The sequence below is a fragment of the Amblyomma americanum genome, chromosome 3 (genome assembly GCF_052857255.1).
Source record: "Amblyomma americanum isolate KBUSLIRL-KWMA chromosome 3, ASM5285725v1, whole genome shotgun sequence".
Classification (NCBI taxonomy): Eukaryota; Metazoa; Arthropoda; class Arachnida; order Ixodida; family Ixodidae; genus Amblyomma; species Amblyomma americanum.
This window is the reverse complement of record NC_135499.1, coordinates 188091727-188117771: the sequence shown is the minus strand read 5'-3', so window position 1 is coordinate 188117771 and position 26045 is coordinate 188091727. Positions and strand designations below refer to the sequence as shown.

Genomic DNA, 26045 nt, shown 5'->3' with positions numbered 1-26045 from the left:
GAAACCGACTCCGTGCTGTCTTTTGTCGCAACTCACTCAATTGCTTGGATCGACGCCAGTCGAATTCCGAAATGCTATAAAAGCACGGTTGCAAGCTATTTCAATTACGAATTCGCGAGGCTCTTCAGACTCACAGAAACGTTCGAAAAACTTTCGGCGCGCGCTTCAAGGCCCCTGCATATTTTCCGACGCCTAGGGGAGGGCGCCGGAAATCATCGCCGAGAACCCGCATCGCTCATTTAGCTCTTTATAAGCAGTGACAAAAAAAAAATCCGTCATTCGATCGACAGCACGTAGTGCTTCACCGCTGCTTAGCGCTAGCCCCGGCGTCCCCGTAGCCGCAGCAGAATGGCCAGGCAGCGGCGAAATCGGCATCTGCGCAGCAGGCACAGGTACCGGCGCCGGTTGTAGCAAAACGCGCCCGCGGATTCGCCCTGCCCGCAGTTTGCCAACAGCCCACACACCGTTATTGCGCCGTAAGTTTCGTGTGAACTCGCACGCACACGGACGGCCTGTCACAATTGACATGGCATCTACAGCACAAAACACAGAAAGTTGCCTGCTGTCGCGTAGGTTTCAGCACCATTTTCTCGCAGAATGACATCGAACCCGTCGACGACAGCGAAAACGTCCCTCAATTCACGTTAAATTACGAGCTAACATGCGTCGTCTGCTGAAAGCCGTTATATATAATTTTAATTGGTTTTTTTGGGGAAATGAAATGGCACAGTATCTGTCTCGCATATCGTTGGACCCCCGAACCGCGCCGTAAGGGAGGGGATAAAAGAGGGAGTGAAAGAAGAGAGGTGTCGTAGTGGAGGGCTCCGGAATAATTTCGACCACCTGGGGATCTTTAACGTGCACTGACATCAAACAGCACACCATTCGCATGTGCAAAACTTTTTCGCACCTCCTTCGCGGCTGGTGCCGTGGTTCCTTGCACCGAAGCGGCACCAAGGCTGCACCCAAATCAATTGCGGACGGCGGTGCAGAGGGCGCTGGGAATCGAGGGCTTTGGTGCAGTGTACCATGAACCGGTGCAGTTGACTACAGGTGAATTCGTACAAATTGCAATGGCGGCGTCCACATGTTTGTTGTTTTCGCCGATAGTTGTTCGTTTGTGAGCCCTACAAAGCTTATCTCCTGCTCCTGATTCGGCGTTTAGCCGTTTTTGTGTGAACATGGAGACCGCGAGGAATGTGAGACACGATCGAACGTTCGGTCAAGTGGTGATCGGACCGCCTGGATCGGGTAAGAGCACATACTGCAAAGCAATGCGAGAGCTGTGTACCGCAATTGGACGCCAAGTGGCTGTCGTGAACTTGGATCCGGCAAACGACCTGCTGCCGTACGAGGCAGCCGTGAACATAAGTGACCTTATTGAACTTCGTGACGTGATGGACTCTCTCAAACTGGGACCCAACGGCGGCCTCGTTTACTGCATGGAGTACCTGGAGACCAACCTAGCATGGCTTTGCGGGCAGCTGGCGAAAGTGCGCGGCTGCTACCTCTTTATTGACTGTCCTGGCCAGGTATGCGGCGTGCAGTGCTGCGTTGACTGAGCTTTACGCGATTTCAGTGCATAACTTTGGTGACGACGTGCAGGTGGAGCTCTACACGCACCACTCAAGCGTACGCAACGTTGTGTGTCAGCTGCAAGCTCTGGGCTACCGCCTCTCGGCCACCCACCTTGTCGATTCTCACTATTGCAGCGACCCGGGAAAGTTCATATCCGTCTTGCTTACGTCGTTATCTACTATGATGCACCGTGAGAACCGTTGTATTTTTTTTTCTCCTTCCAGCGTTTTTGAATAACTGCATCACAATGAATAAAAAACGCAACAGCCTTCATTAGTGGCTTAACTTACAATACATGCATAATGCAGTGGAGCTGCCACACATCAACGTGCTGTCAAAGGTGGACCTGGTGGAGAAGTATGGGAAGCTTCACTTCGGTTTAGACTTTTACATGGAGGTCATGGACCTGTCTTTCCTGGCCGATGTCCTCTCTGTAAGTTGAATGCAAACCTGGGTGATCACTCAATACTTTTTAAAGCAAGGTGCAGCGCATATTAATGCCCCCCAATGCACTCATTCAAGAGGACTATGTGGCACATAGTTGCCTAGGCTATGTATGAGGCACTGTGAGGCACTCGGGCACCGTAGTGGAGGGCTCTGATTAATTTCGACCACCTGGGGTTCTTTAACTTGCATTGACACTGCACAGTACACGGGCCTCTAGCATTTCACCTCCGTCAAAATGCAACTGCTGCAGCCGGGATCGAAGCTGCGTCTTTCCAGTCTGCAGCTGAGCATTATAACCATTGAGCCACCGTGGTGACTGCAAGAGCTTTTCATACAAATTTTATCAGATCTAACCAGTGAAGGGGCTGCATACGAGCTACATTATTTGGAAACCTCCTGTTTGTCAGGATCTCAAAGACATGATCATCAAATTATATGCAATGCGGAAAATTTTCTGGGTGGCGGCTGCCACCCCACGCCTCCTTTTGGCGTTGTCACTGGCTTGAGCATTTGATTTACAAATAATTAATGCATAAATGGTTTTATTCAGAGCTGTGCTTGTTCAGTAAATATGTTATCCAAATTACTGAAAGGAATGGAAGTTAAGACGATTCAACTGTACGACTTCCTAAAGATGGGTGTCATATTAGCGTTGCAATGTTGCACTGGGCTGAGCAAGAGGACAACGGGGCATCACATAGGCCTGTGTGTTAACTGCAGCAATGGAATTGCCACTTAACATTCTTGGTAGCCAGAACACACTTTTTCGTGATATTTATGCATGGATCTGTGTCGGTGACCTTATGTGCAGTGGAGTAATCTACTTAATGAAGTAACTTGCCTAAGGGGGGTAATGACAGTGAGTGGTGCTACACTAGCATACGACATTTGGCAAGGAAGTGCATGGAGCCTCTCGGTATAGTGGAGCAATGCATCAAAACGCATGATTGCACTGCTTAATCCAAAGGTACTACCATGCCCCGTCTGGTGTATATGATTAATTTCCTCTTTTGATTACGTAATACCTAGTTAACAGCAAGCTAGCTGTGGCATCCATGCCATGGATAGAAAATTCGTTTAAAACCGAATTTTGGAAATGGAGATAGGCATATATTTTTGAGTTCATACCAAAAAGTACAATCTCTAGTCATAATTTGCCACATGGGCACCTTTTGTATGTCTGCACAGTGTGTGTACATGATCTGTGTGAACATGCAGGAGGATCCATTTCTCAAGAAGTACAAGAAACTCAACGAAGCCCTGGCTGGAGTCATTGAAGATTACAGCCTTGTATCCTTCCTGCCACTCAATGTGCAGGTCAGCAATTTACCAGCTGGGAATACTGTAGCACTGTCTTCAGCAATGCAGCGTAGGTTGCCGATGAAATGCTGTAAAGCTTCAGCAAATGTCCAATTCAACTGGAAGAGTCTTGTGCCCAAACAGTACTTTTGTTTGGCCTAGTTGGTTCATAGCTCGAGTTGATACTAAGGACGATGCAAAAGAGGCAGGAGGAACATGGAAGGCACAAGAAAATGACGGGACAGGCGCCAACGTACAACTGAGGTTTAATCGCCCTAATCATCCCATTTTTATGATGCAACCAAGCCATATCACAGAAGCCTTTCACAAAACCATAAAAACTGCCTATATCTATCAGCATACACATTCTTGGCACAACGGCTGATGTGCAAAAAGACCATTCAGAGAGCACACCACTCGAGGCAGAAAAAAGCCAATTATCGAACAAAGCCCCATGATTATCCAAATGCACCAACACAAAATAATCTTGGGACTAGTCCGTTAATTTGCTTTTTTCTACCGAGTAGTGTGCTCTCTTGTGCTGAATGTTTTTTTCGCCCTACAGCAGGCACGCCAAGGATCTGTGTGTTGATAGTTGTTGCCAGTTTTTGTTTTCATGACGGGGTTCTGTGGTATGGCTCTGTTGCATCATAAAAACAGGATCGTTTTGGTGATTAAACCTCAGTTGCAAGCTGGTGTCTGTCTTGTTTCCATGTACCTTCCTTGTCCCAGTCTCTTTTTCACCGGCTGTAGAATGAACTCTTAACAGTGCCCAGCTTTTGTTAGCAAAATTTAGGTTTCAGGGTTTGAAATGTATCATTTTTATTTGGCTGCTCCACCTATCTGAAGCGCAGATTTGTTGACACCACCACAGTTTTTCTCGCAAAACCTAACACCTTCACGTAGTGACTATTACTCATGAACATAACCTTCAAGGTCATGAAACATTAGAGAGCAGCACAAAAGAACGGCACAGAAAACAGCAGAAACAGAAGCACAAGACGGGCGCTTTTGCGCTGCTCTCTAATGTTTCAAGTATGAACCAACTAGCCCAAACTCAGATTTTAGTCTTCAAGGTCAGCCAAGTATTCTGTAGGCAGTTGATTCACTTCCGGTGCAGAATCGTTCCAAATCACCCAGTGGGATCTGGTGTTTTCTATTGCCCCACAGGAAAAGGAGTCCATGTGGAGTGTGCTAAAGGCTTGTGATAGGAGCAATGGCTACATCTTCAACCAGTCCGAAGAGCAGCACATGATGAACCTCTCCATGGGTTCAGACATCCAGTCTCAAGACACCATTGCCCGACTGCGTGAACGGTTGGAGACATCTGGAACTGCACTTATAGTCGAGGATGAAGAAGAAATGGATGAAGTAGACTGAGAAGTGCTTCCAGAAGTTTATTGTACATAAAACAGATTTAAAGCATTACAAATAAAGCAGCTTGTATTTCTCTTTTTACCATTAATGTAAAGATAATGTGATGCACAATAATAAAAAAAGTTCATGATGCTGGTGAGTAATTTTACGATCCCTGTAACCAGCACGTAATAACTGACACACAGTTCAGTGAGTTACACTAAAGACAAACTGATGCAGTGGCTGGCCATACTGCCGCTTTTCAGTGTGTAGTTAAATCTGTTTAGCTACACAATCAGGTGAAGGGGCAGCAAAGCAAAAGCTTGTCCCTGTAAAGTTAGACTGAACAAAAAAAATAACCTGCTGCTTATGAAAAGCAGGGAAAAGAGCTACTAATGCCACAGAACTTATAAACAAGGTCAGTGACAAGTCAGGCCATCAAAATGAAAGTAGTACTGGCACAGTTACTGGCTACACACTCTTTATTTAAATTTTCTTACATGATATTACTTTTATGTTGCTCTCATAATGTGAAACCAGGAAGAGCATATCATATTGATCAAAGAAAAAGAAAAGTACAATTTGTAAGCGTAACACTTTTCTCGTGCTTCTGCTCGTTGCTTGCTTGTGTGCATTTAATGCAACCTGTAGCAGCCTCATGGCAAGATTCACAAGAGCACAACTTCTTTTGGCTAAACAATGAGCAGGAGTGATGAAGATGGGCAAGTACATACAGCAACAAAAAAGTAGTATATAAGTAGTAGGAGTCGTTCCTATGCAGAGTCGGTGGCTTTGTAATGTTCATCATCCATGGTCGTGAAGATATGGCCTTCATTGGCAAGAAACTCTACAACTTCCCTGCAAAGTTAAAAAGAAAAAGACTGTTGACTTACGTAGTTCAGCCGAATGCAAACTAGGTGCGCTAGCATTTTGGTTTCATTTCGGTCCCAGTGTTCGCATCAATTGTTCACGGACAGAAGTTGTTTGGACAGCGATAATGAGTTAATGCTGACATATGCAGACTTAATCATTCTTTACTTGACATTCATAGATCCCTGGAAGCCCTCGTACTACTCCTGGCGCAGTGGTGTAGCGGTTAAGTGGTAGCCGCTCCCCTGCAATGGCAGGGGCTGCCACTGATGGGGCTCGTGAGAGCTCGGTTGCGATTCCCAAGCAACCTGTTGCGACAAATCATGAATGGAACTGCCACTTGCAGAGGTGGGCAGTGGCAAGTGGGCAACCTGCCACAAGGCAGGCTTCAGACACACAGCAGCTAAGCGCAGGGGATAGCCACTAAAGTACTGACATCTAGACACAGGACTTCTTAAAAGAAAAAAAAAACATCAAAGTCTTTGTATGGTTGTGTTCCTTGTTTGCACGAGGCCTTTCAAAAAGGTTTAGCAAGCAAAGGAAACGGCCGGGCCTCCTTTTATGACTCGATGAACAATGTGCTGCAAGATTTCTCCCATCGAAGGCGCAACGAAGTGAAACCTGAATATAATGATTTCGGACATTACAAATTATTGGCTATATCGAACTTTCTGCAATTACTTTTAACAAACATGCAATTTCTAATTTATATATCGAACACCAGACAGACATATCAAATCCCCCAGCGCTAAGTGATGCCTGATCGGATAGCAGGCCGCGGTACACAAGTGACTGGTGCTAGGGCGTCAAGCGTTCGCGCTTTTTTCTCGCACAAGTGTTCTTACCTCGCCTTCAATAGTGCTATGGAAAGTACAGCAGCATGAATGGTTATAGCCTTGCAGTAACCATCCTATGCAGGCATGTGCAAATAGCGCTTTTTTTTTTGTTCGAAGCGAATTCGTTACGAATAGTAATTTTCTTTGAATAGTTTTGAGGCAAACATTTCGAATACTTCTGGCTCACAAAAATAAAAAGGGTTGAACAGCACAATAAGCATTTTCAAAATCGTGAATTTTTCTAACATACAAGGCCATTACATAGACAAAAAAAAATTCATTAAAGCTTTGTCACACCGTATTTGCGGGGTGTGAGACCTATCTGTGAGATATCCAGACTCCTGGCCTTAATTGCAATTGCGACTCTATGGATGCCTGCATGGCGTACAGTGATGGTGATATTGTGGCATAATCCTTTGTATCGGGCGGTCACAAAACTTAGTCCTAGCTGGATTATTATTGAGAAAAAAAGGAAACACACGAGCACGCACGCACACTCACAAAAGAGAGACGACACAGGTGCAGCGCAACCATGTTTGTGTCTGTTCTGTATTACAATTGATCCCGGATACATTGCATTACTGCCTATATCGAATAGTTGTAAAATTCCCTTAGGAATCCCATGCAAAAGTATTGCAAATCTGTTTGCGCTTATCGAACTTCCGTCCACCCCATATTTGATATATTAAACTCCGTGCCATGTCGCGCCCTCGCAAGTGCGCTTCTCCCAATATGCCCCACCCTGGAAGTTGGCTTCTCCCATTGCTGCTCACTCCTGCAAATGGTCTTCTCATAACGGAGTTCATGATCTTCCCGAAATATCATCTCGTGCACGGCGCTGGCCTTGGACACCGTGCGGAGCTGCACAAGTAAGAGTCACGGGATGAGAACGTTGTGTGGTGTGAATGGAAATGGGAATGGCTGGGAAGAGAGAAACCGTGCTGGCCGCAGGCCCACAGGTGCCTGATTTCTGCATGCTGGCTGGCTGACTCTGGTGGCGTAGCCAAAATGAGCGATGTCAGCTAGCTGTCGCCAACGTTTTGGCCATTTTGGCTGTCGCTGCTGTCGGTGCTGCTTGGGCATGTGACCAGTGTGGTACAGTGCGGTGGTCACTCTTTTCACTTTGTTTGCGAGGCCAGTGTGAGTTCACTTGTGCGGTGCCGTGCATTTTCTTTTCGCTTTGTTGCGTGATCAGCAGGCATGAACGCGAAAAAAAGCAAGTCTGGACTTCGCAACAAAAGCAGATATAATTCGGCGTTGGAGGCCGGCAAGAAAAAGTTGTTGGTCGCCAATGGGTTCGGAATTCCTCGCAACACGCCGAGTACAATCCTGAAAAATAACGCCGACGTGAAGCTGAAGGCAGCGCAATCCAGCCGCCCTGGAGTATGTTGTATGCGTGCTCCGACCTAGGACAAGGCCGAGAAAGCTTTGTACGCCTGGTTTTTAGAGACACATGGCAGGAGCATCCCTATCGACGGCTCGATGCTCATGAAGAAAGCGAAATGGTTTGCTGTAGCCTTCGGAGAAGAGATCTTCACTGGTGGCACTGGTTGGCAGCAGCGTTTTAAGAGTCGCTACAGGATCGTTGGAAAGACCCTCTCGGGTGAGAGCGAGGCAACCTGCAGCATTGACACGGAGAAGTGGCTGTCCGATGAGTGGCCAGAGATTTGCGATAGCTTTTCGCCGTCACAAATTTTCGACGACGCAGACGAGACAGCATTGTTTTGGCAAATGATGCTAAATAAGACTCTGCACCTGAAGGACAGTGCATGTCATGATGGAAAGAACAGCAAACTGCGCGTCTCGATTTTGTACGCTGCAAATGTGGATGGGTCATGCAAACTGCAGCCACTGGTCATCGGCAAAAGCAGGTCACCACGCTGTTTCAAAAACATGAAAGGCCTCCCAGTTCAATACGCATTTAATAAGAAGGTCTTTTCACCAAGTGGCTCCCAATGTGAGATGCCGAACTGGAGAAGTCGGACCACAAGGTTTGTCTTCTCGACAACTGTTCTGCCCATCATGTCGTATGCCAGTTGAAGCAGATCACCATCAAATTTCTGCCGCCAAATACAAAGGTAAATCTTCAACCTCTCGATCAGGGCATAGTGAAAACGTTTCAAGGTTGGTTACAAACAGCGACTGGTGCGAAGGCTCCTAATCAACCTTCGGGTGAGAATCGAACTCAAAATGGACCTCCTCAGAGTCGTACAGATGCTGGCTGGTGCCTGGAATGACATGAAGCAAAGCATAATAGTGAACTGCTTTCGCAAAGCAGGGTTTGTGCTGGCTTAAAGACGACAGGTGTCTAGGCACAGAAGACGACGGCGCTGGATGCCCTGGACAGCGAGTTTCACGACCTCTCAGCGTTCGCAGGCGCCGTCCCAGATGGTGTAACAGCACAAGATTTTTGTCAGTGCTGACAACGATGCGCAAGCCATTGCGGATCGTGCTGATGCTGAGATTGTGGCTGACATCATAGATACCGAGGAAGCGCACCTGAGCAGTGGCGAAGGTTCAGACGAAAAGACCCAGCAACCATGCACTGCGGCTGAACTTGCATCCACATTCGTCGCTGTAGTGACGCAATGGAAGGCACTGGACTTTCTCATTTGGATACCATCAACAAGGTTGAGGACAGCTTAATGAACTTTATGGTGCAGAAGAAGAGGCAAGCTAAGCTCACAGACTCTTTTCTTGCGAAACAAAGTGCGGTGGTCGCGGAGCTGTGCTTTCGTTTTTTGTGGACTTTGGAGGAGCAAATCGGTAATTTCCCACTTGCCACGATCCCAGGGAAATTGTCCGAGATGTGTGTAATTTTGAAATAAGCATCTAATAGGTGTATTTTGTATTTTGATTGATCGATATATCAACTTTTTCGCAATCCCCTTCGAGTTCGATATATCCCGGATTAACAAGACCGCCCCTGCATCCGACTATCAATGGAGCACCGTTGGTTGCCCCACACACCATCTGCTTCCACTGCAAGTCGGTGCGTTCAACAGCTTCAAGCACCAAGACGATGTCTACTCCTGTAGCGGTGCCTTTCAACAGGACAATGTTTAAGCTCTGCTGCTTATAGCATGTAGACTACCAACGACATTGAGCAACCTTGCTTCAGGCCTCTCTACACCATGAGTGGCTCGGAGTGTGCGTCGGCAAAGGACACCACAACCGTGCTGTTGCTGTAGAGCTGGCAGAGCAGTCTGGTCCACTCTGTTGGCATCCCGATGGAGCAGTGGCTCATGAGAGACAATATCATAAGCGCTGCGGACATCCATGAAGCACACCGACAGACCCTGTGACTCTTTGCTTGCGATTTCGACGCACAGCGTCGACACGAAACTGTTGTCGTCGAGATGATGCCCCCGCCGGAATTCATTGTGCAGCTCCATTACCAGCCCCTCCACCTCAGCTCATGCAACTATCCATCTCTTTAACTATCCACCTCAGCTCATGCAACTATCCATCTCTTTAACTACTTGTGCAAACATGCGATACAGTACACTGGAGACAGTATGGGGCCGGTAGTCCATGATGCAACTCCGATCACAGCCCTTTTTTGGGACGAGGCATACCCTGCTCTGTAACCAGACCATGGGAATAGGGTTGCCGGCAATTATGTCGGTAAAGAGAAGCCAGCTGCTCCCACGCCTCTCCAAGGCACTTCACCAGGCCTGGGGGGATGACGTCCAAGCCCCGTGCAGAGCTGATTCCCAAACAATGGTATGTTTCAGTGCCATCTGGGTCACTGACCAAGCCAGGCAGGACATTGAGACATGCCTCCGTTGAGGCATCGGATTCTTCCAGCCTAATAGGGTGCTCATATATCTCATGTAGATGCTCCTTGAGGTGCTTTTTCATGTCCGTGACTGCTATACCTGTGTTTGTGTCCCATAGTACCTGCAGTGGTGGCTTCCGGTCTAAGGATGTCACTCAAAACCTGAGTTTGCATGGACCATTGTGTCCCACCCTTGTGAGCTCCTGTAGTTCGTGACTGTATTTTGCCATTTTCACCTGAACAAGGAGTTTCATCTCTCTCTTGTGAAAGAGGTAGTCCTCCCAGGCCAGGTGGCAATCTTCAGTGGAAAGATATTTAACCGCGCTGCAGTGTAGTCGGTTTGCTCTGTGCTGTGCCTTGAGGGCAGTTTTCACCTCATCATCCCACCACTTCATGCGACGCTTTCCTCCTCAGGAAATTTTGCGTACTTCGTGATGGTGCAATATACGCCGCAACTCTTCCACGTACACTGTGTATGCGGTAGCCTCCATATATTCCGTGCTGTTTTCGAAGGCTTCATATGCAGCCACTGGGAGGTACCGTGACACTGGACAACAGTTCTGTGTTACTGGTGTGCATTGTTTAGAGGCTGCTAGTGGCAGGTGGACGCGTGTGTGGTCACTTCTGACGCTGCAGCAACCGGCCTCATCGAAGTGCACATTAATAACGTGGGCTGACAGTCGGGACGACACAAGCGCACAGTCAATAGTCGACTTGCTATTCCGAGCACTCCATGTGAACTGACCCTCGCTTTCAGACAAGTTCGCGATTTGTAGGCTGTGACTATGGGCCCAGTTGAGCAAGATGTCACTATTGTGATCTTGGTAGCCATCAAGCGACTAAATGTGCACACTGAAATCAGTCACCCAAGAGCACCATCTCTCTTTTTGGCACCCATTTTTGTACATCTTTGGACAAGCACTGAGTCTTCTGGTCATTCCCATCGTGTTGTCCGCTTGCAGCAGCAAGGTACACCACGCCGACAATGGGAATGCCCAGCATGCTGCCGACAACCCACATGTGATCACAACAAATGCCTGTCAATCTTTCCCACTCGGAGTCATTTCGCCAAAGCATGCCCACGCTGCCTCCTCTCCGAGACCCAAGTTGACGGTTACTTCCAGCCTAAGCTAATTCTAGCGTTCGTGAACTGGGGGGTGTTCTAGGTCGCGCAGGCGAGTATCGACAACCGTGAACAGGGCGAAGGCTTCTTGGTGTAGAGTCTGATTTACAGTTTATTCCACTTTTAACGATGCCAGATATAATGATATATCACAATGATCAACTTCTTTAGATTTATCAATTTTCACACTGCCTCTATGTAAAAATAGACCATATATGGTGATAAAATTATCAGCGAAATAAAGATACGATAGGATTCTGGCAACCTGGAAGGTGTTCACCATGAAAATTTCTCTGAAAGTTTGATAAAAACTAGAATACTTTGAAATGCTTGATGTAAAATCTCCACAAACAGACCGGCGTGGCGAAATCCGTGAGGGGGCATCGCGTAAGGCCTTGGGAACCAAGAGCTATGACCGCCACAATTGCTGGAGGGAGAAAGGAACAGCTTCGCTTGGCCATCGCCCCCGCAACACTTTCTCACACGAACATAGTTTCCGCTGTTTCCGCCCATCTGTGCGTTCGTGAACTGAGCAAAAATGGCAGCGCCAAAGTGCAAGGTGATATCTCTGAACCCACTCCCCACTTTTGTCGTTGAGAATTTACTTTTTATTAAAAGCGTTTGCTTTTCTTAGCGTGTTCCTCTGTTTCGCGCTATCCACAGCTCAGACCCTGGCAGCGCGTCGAGATGGTGTGCGCCGATAATATCACGGCATGTTTATCTTTTGATGGGAGACTGAGGGTGGGGGGGTGGGGCCTCGCCTGGCGAACTTGGCAGTGCACCAAGATGATGTGCACCCTTGACAGCAGCACCAGTCGCGGTGGCTATATGCATGGGGGAATATGTGGGTGCGTTCATTTTGCTTTTTTTTTGTCAGTCCAGTTATAACGATAATTGGTTATAATGATCAGATTTTTCATTTTCCTCAATATTGTTATGGGTGGATTGGACTGTAGCTCCTCCCACTTTGCCTCCTTTCGTGTGCTATGGAGATTCAGGAAGCCTATATTAATTCCGACAGGGTGCTGATGCGGGCAGCGTTGGGTGGGGCCACCGGTGCCTTAATGGGGAAGTCACTGGGCCAGCATCAAATAGTGTCTTACTAGTTCCCCCACAGCGCCGTACATTGCTGGTATGGTGATTTGAGGGCCCTACATGGGGACTGGTGGAGCACCCCAGTGCAGGGGGGGGTGGGGACTGCAGTTGGCAGCTGCTGTGCATGCTGGCATTGACATATAGGTGCTGCTCTTCTGGTGTAATCGAGCTCCTTGGCTCCGTCTGTGTCACTGGCAGCGTCAAGGCCTGCAGCAGTTGTCGCTGTCAGAGGCGTTTCTTTTTGTTGTCTTAGTGAGGGTGCTGATCTAAAAAAGATCCTATGATCTCGCTCATTTTGCCCGCAACAAACTGAGCACCCTGAGGGGTATAGCGAAGGCCATTGTCGAACATGGTGGAAGTCCAGCCCTTGCCAACGTCGAGGAAGCGATGGTGATTTCGTTTGAACCATCTTTTGAGTTGTGCATTAGCTGTCATCATGGCTGCATCCATCTCTCCTCCCCGGGTGGTAACATCCAGTATAGAGCACACACTGAGGCCTGCTGGTCGATCCACCCTGGCAGATTCCAGTGACTGTGTGACAAGGTCTGACTTTTGTCGAAGAGCCTCCGTAAGGCCTATATGTGCTACATAGCGGCACGGGATATGCTGAGTATGGTGCCCATGGCAATTAACGAGTTCCACTGCCTTTCTGATTGATGCATGCTTGGCGCATAATAACCCAATTGCTTTGGGCTCATCGACAGTTTCCCGCAAGGCTGTTTACAGTTTGCTCACGTTCTCATCGCCAACGAGGATTGCTTCCCGTATCACATCCGGTGCAGGGCAGCGCATCTTTTTGCTCTTCTGTTTGTTTGGGAGCCTACGGCGCAGCGTGGTGGCCTGGTGGCGTGATCTTGGACAGTTGCATGCGATGTCTTCCCAACTCCCTGCGTATCGACCTTTGACCCCACAGAGCGCGATCATTGTGCTGAGCCCATCAGACAGCTCATAGTTGCTGATGGCCTCTGTAGTGATTGCACACACTTTGTGGGTGGCTGAACTAATGCACCCAGCGCCACCCCGCGTCAGGCGTTTGAAAGGGGCACCCACCATGTGCCTTGTGCTAGCCTCCTCTCGCACTTGGCCGTCGCGTTTGATTAGCGAATTTTATGCGCAGAAGAGCAGCTGCAGCACCTGCAGTCAGCTCAGACTCATTCCGCAGAAGTCAGAGAAGCCAGTCGTCCTCTTATTAGAGAGATTTAGCATAGTGCAATCCGCTTCCACGGGGAGCCACTGCACATGCGCAGGCCAGCTGTTTGCATGCCTGCACCGTCGGGACCAATCAGTAAGTGCGCACTGGCGGCATGCGGAAGCAGATCATGCTATGCTAAATCCATGCCGGTTACGGCCCATGCGCACTGTGAGTAGCGCTGCCGCAGACATCTGGCACGTACTGATCTGGGTGCCATGCGAGCATGCGCAGACCGGCTCCGGGATACATGTGGGAGCACAGGCACGCGGTATGGAGTCTAGGCTTTGGTAGTGCGGCGTGGTGTCATCCCGGAGGAAATGCATTGTAACGAAACCACACAAAGCAAGGGTTCCAGAAATATTCGTTTGTGATGAATACTTCGAATTTTGAATGCATCTCTATTTGACCGAATATTTTAAATTATATATTTGCACAGGCCTAATCTTGTGCCTATGTTAGTTGTCATGAAGACGGTGAAAACGGCGATAGCTTTCGCTCTGAGGTATCGCTTTCCCAAGACACGGCTGTAATACGGGGAAGCCACACTAGCTGGCGCCTTTAACCTGCCGCTGTTGCGCGCTTGAGGTGCTGTGACGGAAAGTCAATCTAACTGGCGCTCGTTTTTTACATTTTTGCAGCCTTTGGAATTGCCACGGGCACCTTAGAAAGGTCTCTTTGTTTCTTGAGTAAGGGTCGCCTGTTTCCGCCTCTTTAATGACTAAATTGTGCTGCTCTTACGTCTGCTTCTGATGAAATTTTGTACTGTAGAATCTCGCTGATACGAACACGGTTTATAAAAATTTCACAACGATACGAATTCGTAAAATTCCCCGGCCGAAGTGCATTGTGCACAACGTGTGGAATTCCGGATGTTCCGAACTCTCTCCCGTGCCACATCAGATGATACGAACGCGCGAGCCGCAATCGCACCCTCGAGCACTAAGCGCTGCCCGCACATTGCCGATGTCGCGATCACATCGCCAGTGAATGGCGGTGCACAGCCCTCACATTGCCGAAATCGCGATCGCTAATCGCGCGGTACGCACCGCAAGCAGTGAGCATCGGTGCGCAGTCCTCACATTGCCGAAATCGCGATCGCTTATTGTGCGGTACGCACCGCGAGTAGCGTGGCCGCACGGCTGTGAATAAATCGCGTCAGCCGTGAAGAGATCTACGTGCATGCATTTTCTATGCTTCAGCGTGAATTTTGTTCGTTTGGGTGATATAAAATTTCGGATTTATACGAATTTTCGCGACCCCATGAGGTTCGTATCAACCAAGGTTCTACTGTATTGTGAATTTCAGCTATATCAAACTAAACTACCTACAATTTTATAACGAGCTTTGACTGCATATGCCACAGATCTCATAACTTTATACGGTCGTCTGTCTCGGAACATATTTCTGGTAATAAGAATTTACTTTCTCAGACCTACATTGTACACATATGCTAATGTTTAATTTCGTTTTGGGAGAAAAAATGTACCTTATTGATGTCTTATTGAGTGACTTCAACTTGGAGCAAATTTCATCAAAGCTGATCCCAAAGTTTGTGGTGCATTCACGGATTGCTTCATACACCTGCAAGGTGAAAAACCAGTGTTATGCACATTGCCAAAGCAACTGGCATCAGAAGCCTCAAACTGCCCAAAGCATGCTGCCCTAACTCCGCAAGGTTGTGACAAAAAATTTGGCTCAAACTGACAACTGTTGTTCTGTTCAGTCCCATCTCTGCTCCTCTCTCTCTCTCTCCTGCTCAAGGGCAGAAGTCACCTATGGCAGCTGAATAATTCACAACTAAATTTTTTCTCGTGTCGTTTCAGTTTTGGTTTCAGTCTTGAAAGTTGAACGGCAGCTGAGATATACAAAACGCATTCAGGTCAAATGAGGTACGCAGAAACCGTGATATAACTGCTGCTTATTAATTTTTGTGTCATTCCAACCTTTGAGCAGGCTTGCATAACAGTTGATGTGAATTAAAACAATGAAAGCAGTGACCAAGTGACTATACTGCAGTTTTTGTACGGCTCATGTGACCTGAATGCATCTTGTACATCACAGCTGTCGCTTGGCTGTTGAAATCAAAACCGAAACAGCATGAGAGAAAAAATTTCAATTATGTATAAGTTATTTACCTCTTGTTGGTGCAATCTACGTGGCTGACTACATTTTTTTCTGATGTGCTGCATTATCATTCTAACCAGAGGAAACAAATACAATTTGGTGTGTCGCTCAGCCCAAAGCCACTCTAAAGGAAAAGAAAGTGCAGGCTATCACAGTTGCATACCTACACTTGTAAAGCTTGAAGAGCTTTGCCTTGACTGACCGAAATGAGCCGCCAATGCGGTTAAGGTACGGAGTTCTGATATGTGCATTCTTTGCCAAAAGTCACAAGGCAATGGGGTTTGCTCTCAGCTGCATAATGGGGCAGGTACGGCACTCCTAAAGACGAAAATGCACTGGAAGGTGAGGACAAGGGTTCTCCTTACCTTACACAGATTGATGCGTAAGAAATGCCACAAATGCCCTGCTACACGGCTATGAAACAAACCCCGTTGTCTGGTTACTTCATGCAAAGACTGTACATGTTATTGTTGAGGTGCCTTCAATGTGTTGAGTAAACACCAAAAGCAGACGGCAAAGACTTTTTTGATGGCACTATACACACTGATTCTGACCCTGTGCAGCATTTGTTTACCTCCTTGAGCTTCGCGGCACCTTTGTCAAAAAATATCTTAATTGAAAGAAGCCTGCGAGATGATTTCAACTGCTTTAACAGGTGCACGCTTAGGTAAGTCAATGTACACTGATAAAAAAAAAAAAAGTCACTTGCCAGTTTCTGCTGCTGATTCAAGCCAAGGTTGCTGGCAGCACCCCCGAGGAATGCACTGCTGCTAGTGTCCATTGCCTCATGTTTCGCTGATGTGGGAGTAAACTTCTGCTGAGAAAAAGGCATGCAGGGCCATGAATTAAGAACACAATACAAAAAAGGAAAGGGACTCCCTGATTTTTCTACTGCCCATGATGCAAGATGCAAAGTGGCACTGCAACTGCATAGGCAGGATGATTTTTGTGCGCTACGCTTTCTCTGACCCGTATTTTTTTTCTGCTTTCAGCTGATCATGCAGAAAACACCTGCAACGTCCAGCAGTCCTTTAATCTGTAAAACATTTCACCTTTTGCAGCACGTGGTGATCACAAGTTAAGGCTTGTGGCATGAAATGACATCAAACTCGCAACAGGTGTGTCACTGTTTCACTCTGAAGTGCCAGGCTACCAGAAAAATAGAAAGAATCATCCATCGCTCTGCACAAACTAGGGCCACAACATGTTCCACCTCAAAATTACACCGTGCGCATCATTTCTTGTACATCCTAATTTAGGCTGCCTTTGCCTGCACATCATGCCTGTTTACCAAACTGTCCATTAAAGGTAACGGCTAGACTGATCGACCGGGTCTGCATTGCCAAAACAGATGCAGGGGCCCTGGACTAGGGGCTCTACCCACCAAGCTTGCTAAGACCTCCGTTGAACAGTAAAAGATTTTCATTCATTCATTCATTCATTCATTCATTCATTCATTCATTCAAAGAAGTGGCATGCACGGTCAGGAAATAAAGAAAAAAATGTAATGCATCACAGATCTTCACACAGGAAGAAAAGCACACAGCTGCTACACTGACAGCCAAAGTTTTTAAAAAGAAAGACAATTTGAAGTCTTAAGTCTTAACCAAGCACAGTACAGTAGAATCTCAAGGATATGTCATGATGAATTCGCAAAATTTTACGAACACGCTAGCCGCAACCACACCCTCAAGCACTAAGTGCTGCCTGCACATCGCTAATGGCACAATCGCCAGTGCTGTGGTACAGTAACGAGTATAAGAGATCAGCACAAGTGACTGACGACCGCAGTGGCAGAATCACGCCGATAGAAAGAGTGCAGAGCCGTTGAGGCCGGCACAAAGCAACCTTTGTCAACCGTGCCGCTTCCCAAGTGTCTGTGAGCCACTGTGTTGATTCAGGCATTGGCCGGCTATGCGTCTGTTGAACTCCCCCTAGACTGAAAATCAGGAACGGCCTGGCACTCTCGTTATTTTCATGTTTGTGAACCGCAGCGCTGCATGTTGCCATTCCGCTACTCCGGCAGTCTGTCACTTGCGCCAATCTTTTTTACTCACTGCTGTACACATCGCAAGCAGCGAGTGGTGTTGCGCAGGCATAAATAAATCCCATCAGCCGTAAATAGATCTTTGCGAATAAATTTCCCTGCACTTCTGCACATGAATTTTATTAATTCTGGATGATACGAACATTTTTCGCGACCCTGTCAGATTCGTATCATGGAGATTCTAAAAACAGTGCTGCCACTGCCCAGCTACGATTTGGTCCAATTTCTGAAGCATCAAAAAACACACTTTGCAGCAGCGTTATAGAGCAATTTGGAGCAGTTTGGAGCAGCTGCGCACTATTTTTGTGGTGCACTGCCTATGAAACAGCCATTTTTAAAGCATAATTAAACTAAACAAATCAAACTATGGCTAACATAGTAGTTAGTAATAATAATAATAATAATATAATGAGTTTATTTTTCCTATTTTACAAGGAAAGGAGCAGCCATGAAAAAGCAGCTTTGGAGAGCAACTTGACGGGGCGACTGCCCCCTTACTGACGGCATTTGGCAGCACAGGATAAATCAACCGATTGAATTATTTACGTCAATAAATAAAAATTGAAAGGAATTTAAGTCAAAGCACAAAAAAAAATCAAGGTAAATCATGTAAAAAGCACTGAGGAAGACATGGTCAAACTGTTGATAAAAACATTTGACAGATTTGTTGTACAGGAATAACTGTAAAATCTTTTCCATTATTGTGTGAGTGTTGAATAAGTAGAAGAGGAAGCCTGTTGCGAAGCATCTGCTTGCCATAGTTTGTGGCAGCCAGTAATATGCCAATGTTCTGGGTTTTGCCACTAATAATGTCAGTGTGTTGTCCTTCTTGGTGATGCCTTGTCTATGGACCTCCTTCACCCCGCGACGTCAGGAAGATGCGGTGGCGCTGATGTTAGCAGCGACTTTCGCATGGTAGGCAAAACAGGTTTCGCTTGCCCGTGCCTACCGCAGCTGCCGCAGCTACCGGCGGCTGATTCAAGCCTGTGCACTGCAGAAGCAGCATGTATTGACCAGCTGCGTCACTGCTGGATCCGCGTAGTAACATAAAAATATTAAATTAGCCTCGATAGGTTTCTCGCGCATAAATGCCGCATTCGGAAACTGGCTAACAGGCATTGGGCCACGGTAGTAAAGCGCGAAGTCTGGGAGTCGATAGGCACTGCCACTCAATGCACTTAATAGCATGCAAGTTACTGCGTTCATTCACCTGAACTTCAGGATAGTAGGCTGATAATTGCTCAAGGAAAAAAAAAGACATGCAGCTGCACACGCACTTATCACCTTGAGCCGGAGTGCACGGGGCGCCGACAGGTTCGCTCGCCCCCAAGGAATGCGTTTTTTTGTTAATAGCACACCATATTTTAATGGCGCGTTTTATGACATTTAATATTTACTTGAAACTGTTTCTTGATATGAAGACTTAATTATTTCATTCGAGTAGAAAGGTCTGGTAAGTTGTGTCAATCTTGCGCGGTCGCGTTGGTGTGCTTAGAATAGCGTACCTTAAGTGTGCTAAACGCCATATGCTTTTTCATTGCATCATGAATGTGTCATGTTTCATGAGGTAGTACATGATCGCGAAGCTTGTTTGGAAAGAAGCAGCCGCAGGCGTGCTACTAACAGACACGTGGCGAGAGAGAGGGGACGCGGCAATGAAAAGTGTTTTCGTTATTCATGCATGCGATACGTAACTAAACTTGATGCAAATATCAAATTCCTACGCTAGTTTAATTGCTTTTATTTATAGCTATACCTGGTGCAGTTCTGGGTAATTATAATTAACACCGTCGTCAAGTCCCCCCGAGGTCTCAAATAATTGAGTACATACATAGTGCACAGTTTTTTTATGCCAGCATGTACATAAAGCCCTGTTCTGTACGATGACGCGATTAGTTCTTTTTCTATATGATCAATACGTGTGCATGCATAGTTACATGAAAACGTTTCATACAAGAAATAACTAACACAGTACTGCACGTGTAGGGAAAAAAATCGAGAGATTTATTACACTCCTCAACGTCTCAGGAATAGTTTGCGACAAATGAAATCATTTGATTTTCATGCGAATTACGAAGGTGAGTGATCCAGTCGCAGAAAATGTGAGAGGTCACAAAACGAACCTTAAAGTTCATTCCCTCGTTTATGGCATCTTCGCTTTCGCTTTGGTCAAAGAAATGCGGCACTGAAATCAAAGAAATTACCTCACAATTTTTGACGACCACACTTCTAAAAAGCGTAATTTATAAATTTGTACTCAATATTTTGCTATAATTTTTCGTCACGAAACTAGACTTTAGGGCTTAGGAAAGAAAATAATTCTAGAAATCAAAAATTTTCACCAAATCGACTAGCTTAACAAGAGGACAAGTCGGCCTGGCTGGTGCGTGGTCATGCGGCTAAAAATAGCACTAAGCGAGACAGGAGATCAGGGACACGACGCTGTCCCCACTTTTCGCACAGCGCGACATGTACGTATGTCAGCAGACGATGAGCGCATGTCTGCTCCGACGAAACAAGGCCAGCGCTTCCCCTCACTATTGTCCTAGTGCAGAGTGCTAAACTAGTGCAGTGACATTAGTGCAGAGTGTCAAAACTTGTTTTATTCAATGCCTAGCGCATAAATAAACGGCAGGAACGCTTTCTACATGTTTACTACTAACCATATATACAATACAGTGGCAAACTATTTCTCTTTGTAGGCCGCACGTGGCCAACGCGAGCTCGTGTACTTCAACAAATTACTAAGTTCGAAGCATCGACCATTGCTATAATTCGCAGAAACTGGAAACGAGCCTACAAGCCTTGAAAACCCGCGCTCAACACCTATCCGCGACGCCACTCCCCGACCTTTTGCCTACCACGAGCTCGCTAGCGACTGCAGCGCCACCTCGTTTGTTTACAAACATGCAGGAGGTCTATATAGTAGGGAAAGCCTGTAGTTATACAAAGATGTCATTTTGACGATTTTTAGCTGCTTAAATAATGACCCTGTGTGCACGAGGAAAGGAGCTTTAGAAGTAGAACGTTCTTGCGGGCTAGTTGGTTCATTGCAGAGAAAAGGTTAGAACTGCGCGAATTAGACACGACAGGAGAACAGGAACAGGGTGTTGTCGTGTTTGTTCCTGTTCTCCTGTTGTGTCTAATTCACGCAGATCTAACCTTTTTTCTGAGCTTTAAAAATTAGTCTGATGGCTTTTTTTTGGAGTATTAACTTAGTGATAATTTCTCCAGTTGCGGTTGCCCACACTAGCGAGCAATAGTTTAAAATAGAGGAAAAGAGTGCATTGTATAGCAGAATATTAATTGAGGGGAAATACTGAAATATGTGGACGTATGGAACCTATAGTGCATGAGAGCTTTGTGACTAAGTATTCTACATGTGCATCCCATGTCATAATCTCTGAAAAATAGACGCCTAGCGTTTTGACATATTTGTTGCTGTTGGCTTCTCTGACCATTATTTGGAGCTGTTTTAAACAAGAAGTAAATACAAAATATTATTTATACCAGTGATTCTCAAGTATCCACCCAATCAATGATACAATGAGCTTCTACAAATACCATGATGCACTTTATTAGCAATGACAACAAATAGCCTAGCTTTTTGTTATGGTTTACCAAAAGGCATTGTCCAGCCTTCACATGTTTTGCAGCTGTTCGTTTACGTCTGCAAGCTTTTTGATGTCTGCAAGGCTTATATTTGCTTCAGCCAATAGTATGTGGCTGGATTCAACGTCCACGTTTCTTCCAGCCACTCCTGCTTTGATAAGGCTCTGCGCTCGCCCCAGCATACCTTTCTTCATTGCGTCGCCACAAGCAGCGGATAGCAATGGGGGCACAATTTCACTCAACAGGTGCTGATAGGGCACTTTTCTGTCACAAACAGCACAATTCAACATTGCACAACGCACAACGGGAGCCAATAGAGCCACTGTGCACACCAGAGCCAACACTGCCTTGGCCAAAACAAGGTGACAAAATTGTTCACATGAACTTCATGGAGAGAGCAAAGCTGTCGCTTCTTGATGTGAAGGCTAGCAGCACCGTTTCAGCGGCAGCACTCAGCCTCTTTTTACTAAAACAGCTCCATAGGATATTTGCATTTGGTAGCGATAGGTGACGCCAGACGCATCTCCAGTGAATACCATATATACTCGTATATAAGCTGCCCTCGTGTATAGCCCGCATCCCCCACTTTTGGGCGCAAAAAAGAAAAAGAAAAACTAAAACGTGCCAAAAACGTGCCCAGTCTCGCAGAGTGCTACAAGATGGCACAAGTTAGTTTTTTCCACACCGCATCCATTATCATCACTGTTGCACAACACGACGTTTCTGCGGATTTCTGTTTAAGGTTTTCACGGTGCCTTGCCCAGCGCCATTTTGCTCTTTGTTATCCGGTGCTTCGTTCAGAAGAGTATGGACTGCTTGTGGATTCTTTGTGTTGCGTGTGCCGTCGTGTGGCAGGCTGCGTGATTTTGAATGCTAACAAAAGGCAACGAGCAAGCGCGGACTGCCCTACACTGCAGGCTTCAAACTTTAAGTGGCAAAACACGCTGAGGAACACGGTAAACAGGAGGCCAAGCGCAAGTTTGATGTTGACGAAAAGTGTATTCACTGCTGGTGTATGCAAATGCAAGACCTTGCTGAGACTACCCAAACGCGGAAGGCTTTCCGTAGAAAACAGTGCAAATTCCCAAAACTTGAAGAGGACCTCATCAAGTATGTTTGCACTACTAGGAGCAACGGCTTCGCGGTGTCTCAAAAATTATCCGCATGAAAGCAATCGCTATCGCTCAGCATATGAACATTAGACCTGCACACTTTAAACGCAGTCAAGGGTGGCTTCAATGTTTTATGAAATGGCACCAACTCTTCATACGCCATCGAACGACGTGCCAGAAGCTGCCAGCCGAATACGAGGACCAAATAATGAAGTTTCATCACTCTGTCAACACACTTCAGCGGGGGCATGAGTACAACCTCTCACAGATAGGCTATGCTGATAAGACCCATTGCATCACTGCTGATGGAAGGAGTTCCACCCTACGTTGCCTTTAAGAGAAAGACTCTGCCAAGAGAAGTTCAAGTTCCCCTGGGGTATCGCAGTCCAGGTGCAAGAAAAAGGTTGGATGTCCGACGAATTGGTCATGCATTGGTTGAAAACAGTGTGGCAGAACCGACCAGGAGGACTACTATGCCGCAAAGCCCTTCTCGTGCTCGACAGCTTTACAGTGCACCTTACAGACTGAGTGAAGACTCGGCTGGCAGACTACCGAACAGACTTGGTCGTAATTCCTGGTGGCCTGGTAAGCGTGCTACAACTGCTCGATATTTGCGTCAACCGGCCATTCAAGACGGAATTTCGGCGCTGCTACTGTGAGTGGATGACCGCGGGCAACCACAGAGCAACTCCGACGGGGCAGCTGAAGCGCGCGTCCCTCCAGCAAGTGTGCGCTTGGATTCTGCACGCGTGGTGTTCGTCGTCAGCGAACACCATCTGAAAGAGTTTTAGAGTCATGGGGCTGTCAAACGCCATGGACGGCACAGAGGAAGACCAACTTTGGGAGCACGCCAATGAGGCGAGCCCGTGCGACGGTGATTAGCGCGAAAGTGGTGATGAATGGTGAAATAAAATGTTCGTATCTGTCGCCAGCGCTTTAAGGGGGGAAGATGGGATTAAAGGTAAACTTTTCTATTTTTTTACTTAGAGAAATGAAATTTGGCAGACTGACTTGAAATAACATCAGTCAGATTTAAAGTTTCACACTGACATCTTCAGTAGATTCCATTTTAACACTGTTTACATGTTGTTCACATGTTGATTGCGCGTGGAAAGCTTAGCATGACAACAAAACAAGCTACAGGTCTGTAAATGCTTTTAATATTTGTTAATAAGAAGTGTGGTGTAAATGAAGACTAATTTCTTTTTTCATTCCTCTGCTCTTTTTTTAAAGCTCACAATATGCACCTTCTCTTTATGTGTAGAATGTATCATGCTCTAACTATGATGTAATAAAAACATATGAGCCTGAATAGTAAATCTGAGACTGTCTCGATGCAAGCCACATTTCAGTGATTACAACAAAACAAATGGAGTAAAAATCCATGCACCCACTGCTGTGCCATTCTTTCCACAAGCAAGGTATTAAGCTCAAAACGTTTCGAGAAAACAAGCCTGAAAGTTCTAAACTAGCACACACTGTCTATGCATAGATACCGACAAATATATTTATTTGGAGCGCTTAAGAGTTTACTTTTGGGTGAAATATTCCAGTACAACATAGAAGGAGTGTTGTAGATACCAAAAGTGTACTTTTCAAAAATCGATTTTTTTCGTGATTTTTGCAATCTGATCCCCACATCACCCCTTAATTATCTAACACAGTAGTCGCAGTGGCACCACAGTGTGTTAATATGTAGCTATGGGCCTGATTTGTGCATAACCTACACCTCAGAAAATATGAAAAAAAAAGTGCAGCTCATTCACAAGTATAAAAGGTAGGTTCCACTATGACTTAAATCAATCCAGAGCTAATTCATAGTCTCTACTTCGGCTGCTCTGACCCCTTTAGAGGCCTGGTATCACTGTCATTTATTTATTTACTTATTTACAAATACTGCTGTTTCTTGTTAGAGACATAGCAGAGGTGGGTTACAAAGCATGATACAACAATGTCAAGTAACATGGGTAGGCAGTTCTAGCTTAAACTGACTAGTTGGCAGTGAACGCAAAGAGCCATCTAAGTTATTCCACAATTCAACAGTGTGTGGAAAAACGAAAACTTAAAACAATTTATGGACGGGATGAAAGGAACTATGGTCAGTGGGTGAGTCCGTCGGGTAACTTGGGCAGCAGGAGTGATCAGTGAGGTTGTGGGTTTCTCAGTAGGCACAGGCCACTACCCACCGCGAGTTCGAGCTTCGCGCGAGCCAAGGGCCCCGATCAGCCGTCACCACACGCACCCTGGGGCACCGCTGCGGCGGCGCTCAACCTCTGCAGAGAGGAGAGCGGCTCGCCGCAAGAAACAGGCCTCCAAGTTCACAAAGGAGACGTTTATTGACGCCGTCCTCCAGCGGTACATACACACACTCAACAGTCACCCCGTCCCGGGGCGCGCTCAGAGCAAGGCTCCGGTGCGCGCTCGGGGCAACAAGAGAAATGCGCGCCGCTAGCACGCCGCTGCAGGAGATTGTCCCCGCGGCAGTGCTGTGATCTCTCTCGTGTCGGCCGTTGGGCCGTTTGCGAGAGAGAGTGGGCAGTCAACGCAAGGTGCGCCTGTCAGAGGTCGTTGGACCCCTGGACAGGCTCGAGCCGCGGCGGATCGAGGACCCACGCTGGCGAGCTCGAGTATGAACTGGTCCGAACGGCAGAGGCCGGCCCGGACGAACAGTAACGTACGCACCTTACGCTGTCTCGGAGGGGTCTCTCTCTCTGGGCCCCGCTCGGACGGTCGCGCGCCGCGCGACCACCCCAAACGGGTCCCGAATTCCCGCCAAAAGTCACCAATGGCAAAGGCCCTTGGGAAGCCGGGGGCGGAGCTGCGGCCGAATGACAGCGATTAGCCCCCAGCCGTCTCTCCGCCGCCCGAGGCGGGAGAAAGGGAAAGAGAGCGACGCAGGATGCCGCGCAGACGCCACGGCGGGAATCTAGCAGGCTTCCCACATCCTCCTCTCCTTAAATGCCCTCCTACCCATCGGCGTAAGCGTGCGGCAAAATAAAAAAAAATAAAAAATTAATCCATATAAAACTACCACACTTCAGTTCGAGCCATAACTCAAACGACAAAAAAATCAGAACAGAAAACAAACAACACTCGCAACACAAAACTAACTACACTGTACACTGTACACAAGGCCAGCTGACAGGTGGCCTGCAGCCTCATAATGTTCGGTGGCGCGGCCCATTGGGCCTGTCGGCGGCCAACTCACGCTTTTGCTGCCTTCAGGGTCCCTGTGGACGATTTATTGACGGCGGTCCCATGTCCTCCACAAGGTCATCAAAGTTGAGCATGACGACGTCGACGACACTCGACGATCCCGAAGAGGACCCGCAGCCCGACACCTCCTCGCCTAGAGTTTCCGATCCCGGTGGACCACTTGCCTGGCCGCCGCTAGGCGCCGGCACTCCGGGGGCCAACAGCGCGGCGAACGCCGGGCTGGCCTCCCTCTCAGCGTTGCCTTTGATCTTGGGAACACGCACATGATCCCAGGCACGCACCGGCACTGAAGCGGACATTCATCAGTGACAACGACCCGCTTGTCGGAATCGTCCCGAGGCGCCGTGGCAGGGGTCA

The 26045-nt window shown here is 47.1% G+C and overlaps 2 protein-coding genes across 4 annotated transcripts in view; one reads left to right on the top strand and one right to left on the bottom strand.

Annotated features, from left to right (window-relative positions):
* The first annotated feature begins 1031 nt into the window (after positions 1 to 1031).
* LOC144125657 (GPN-loop GTPase 2) lies at positions 1032 to 4774 on the top strand. The gene is made up of 5 exons (XM_077659247.1): positions 1032 to 1532; positions 1606 to 1768; positions 1887 to 2011; positions 3244 to 3342; positions 4495 to 4774. Exons 1-5 carry the CDS (start codon positions 1182 to 1184, stop codon positions 4702 to 4704), a joined length of 948 nt encoding a protein of 315 aa, XP_077515373.1. The 5' UTR covers positions 1032 to 1181; the 3' UTR covers positions 4705 to 4774.
* Positions 4702 to 26045, bottom strand: part of RPA2 (Replication protein A2) — a 36377-nt gene continuing 15033 nt past the window's right edge. The window contains exons 6-8 of one of the 3 annotated variants that reach the window (XM_077659250.1): positions 16411 to 16518; positions 15064 to 15158; positions 4702 to 5538 (exon numbers count right to left, since the gene is read on the bottom strand). In XM_077659250.1, the coding sequence (XP_077515376.1) occupies positions 5454 to 5538; positions 15064 to 15158; positions 16411 to 16518 (288 nt within the window). In that variant the 3' untranslated portion in view covers positions 4702 to 5453. The other 2 variants (XM_077659251.1, XR_013313402.1) reach the window with 2 other exon arrangements.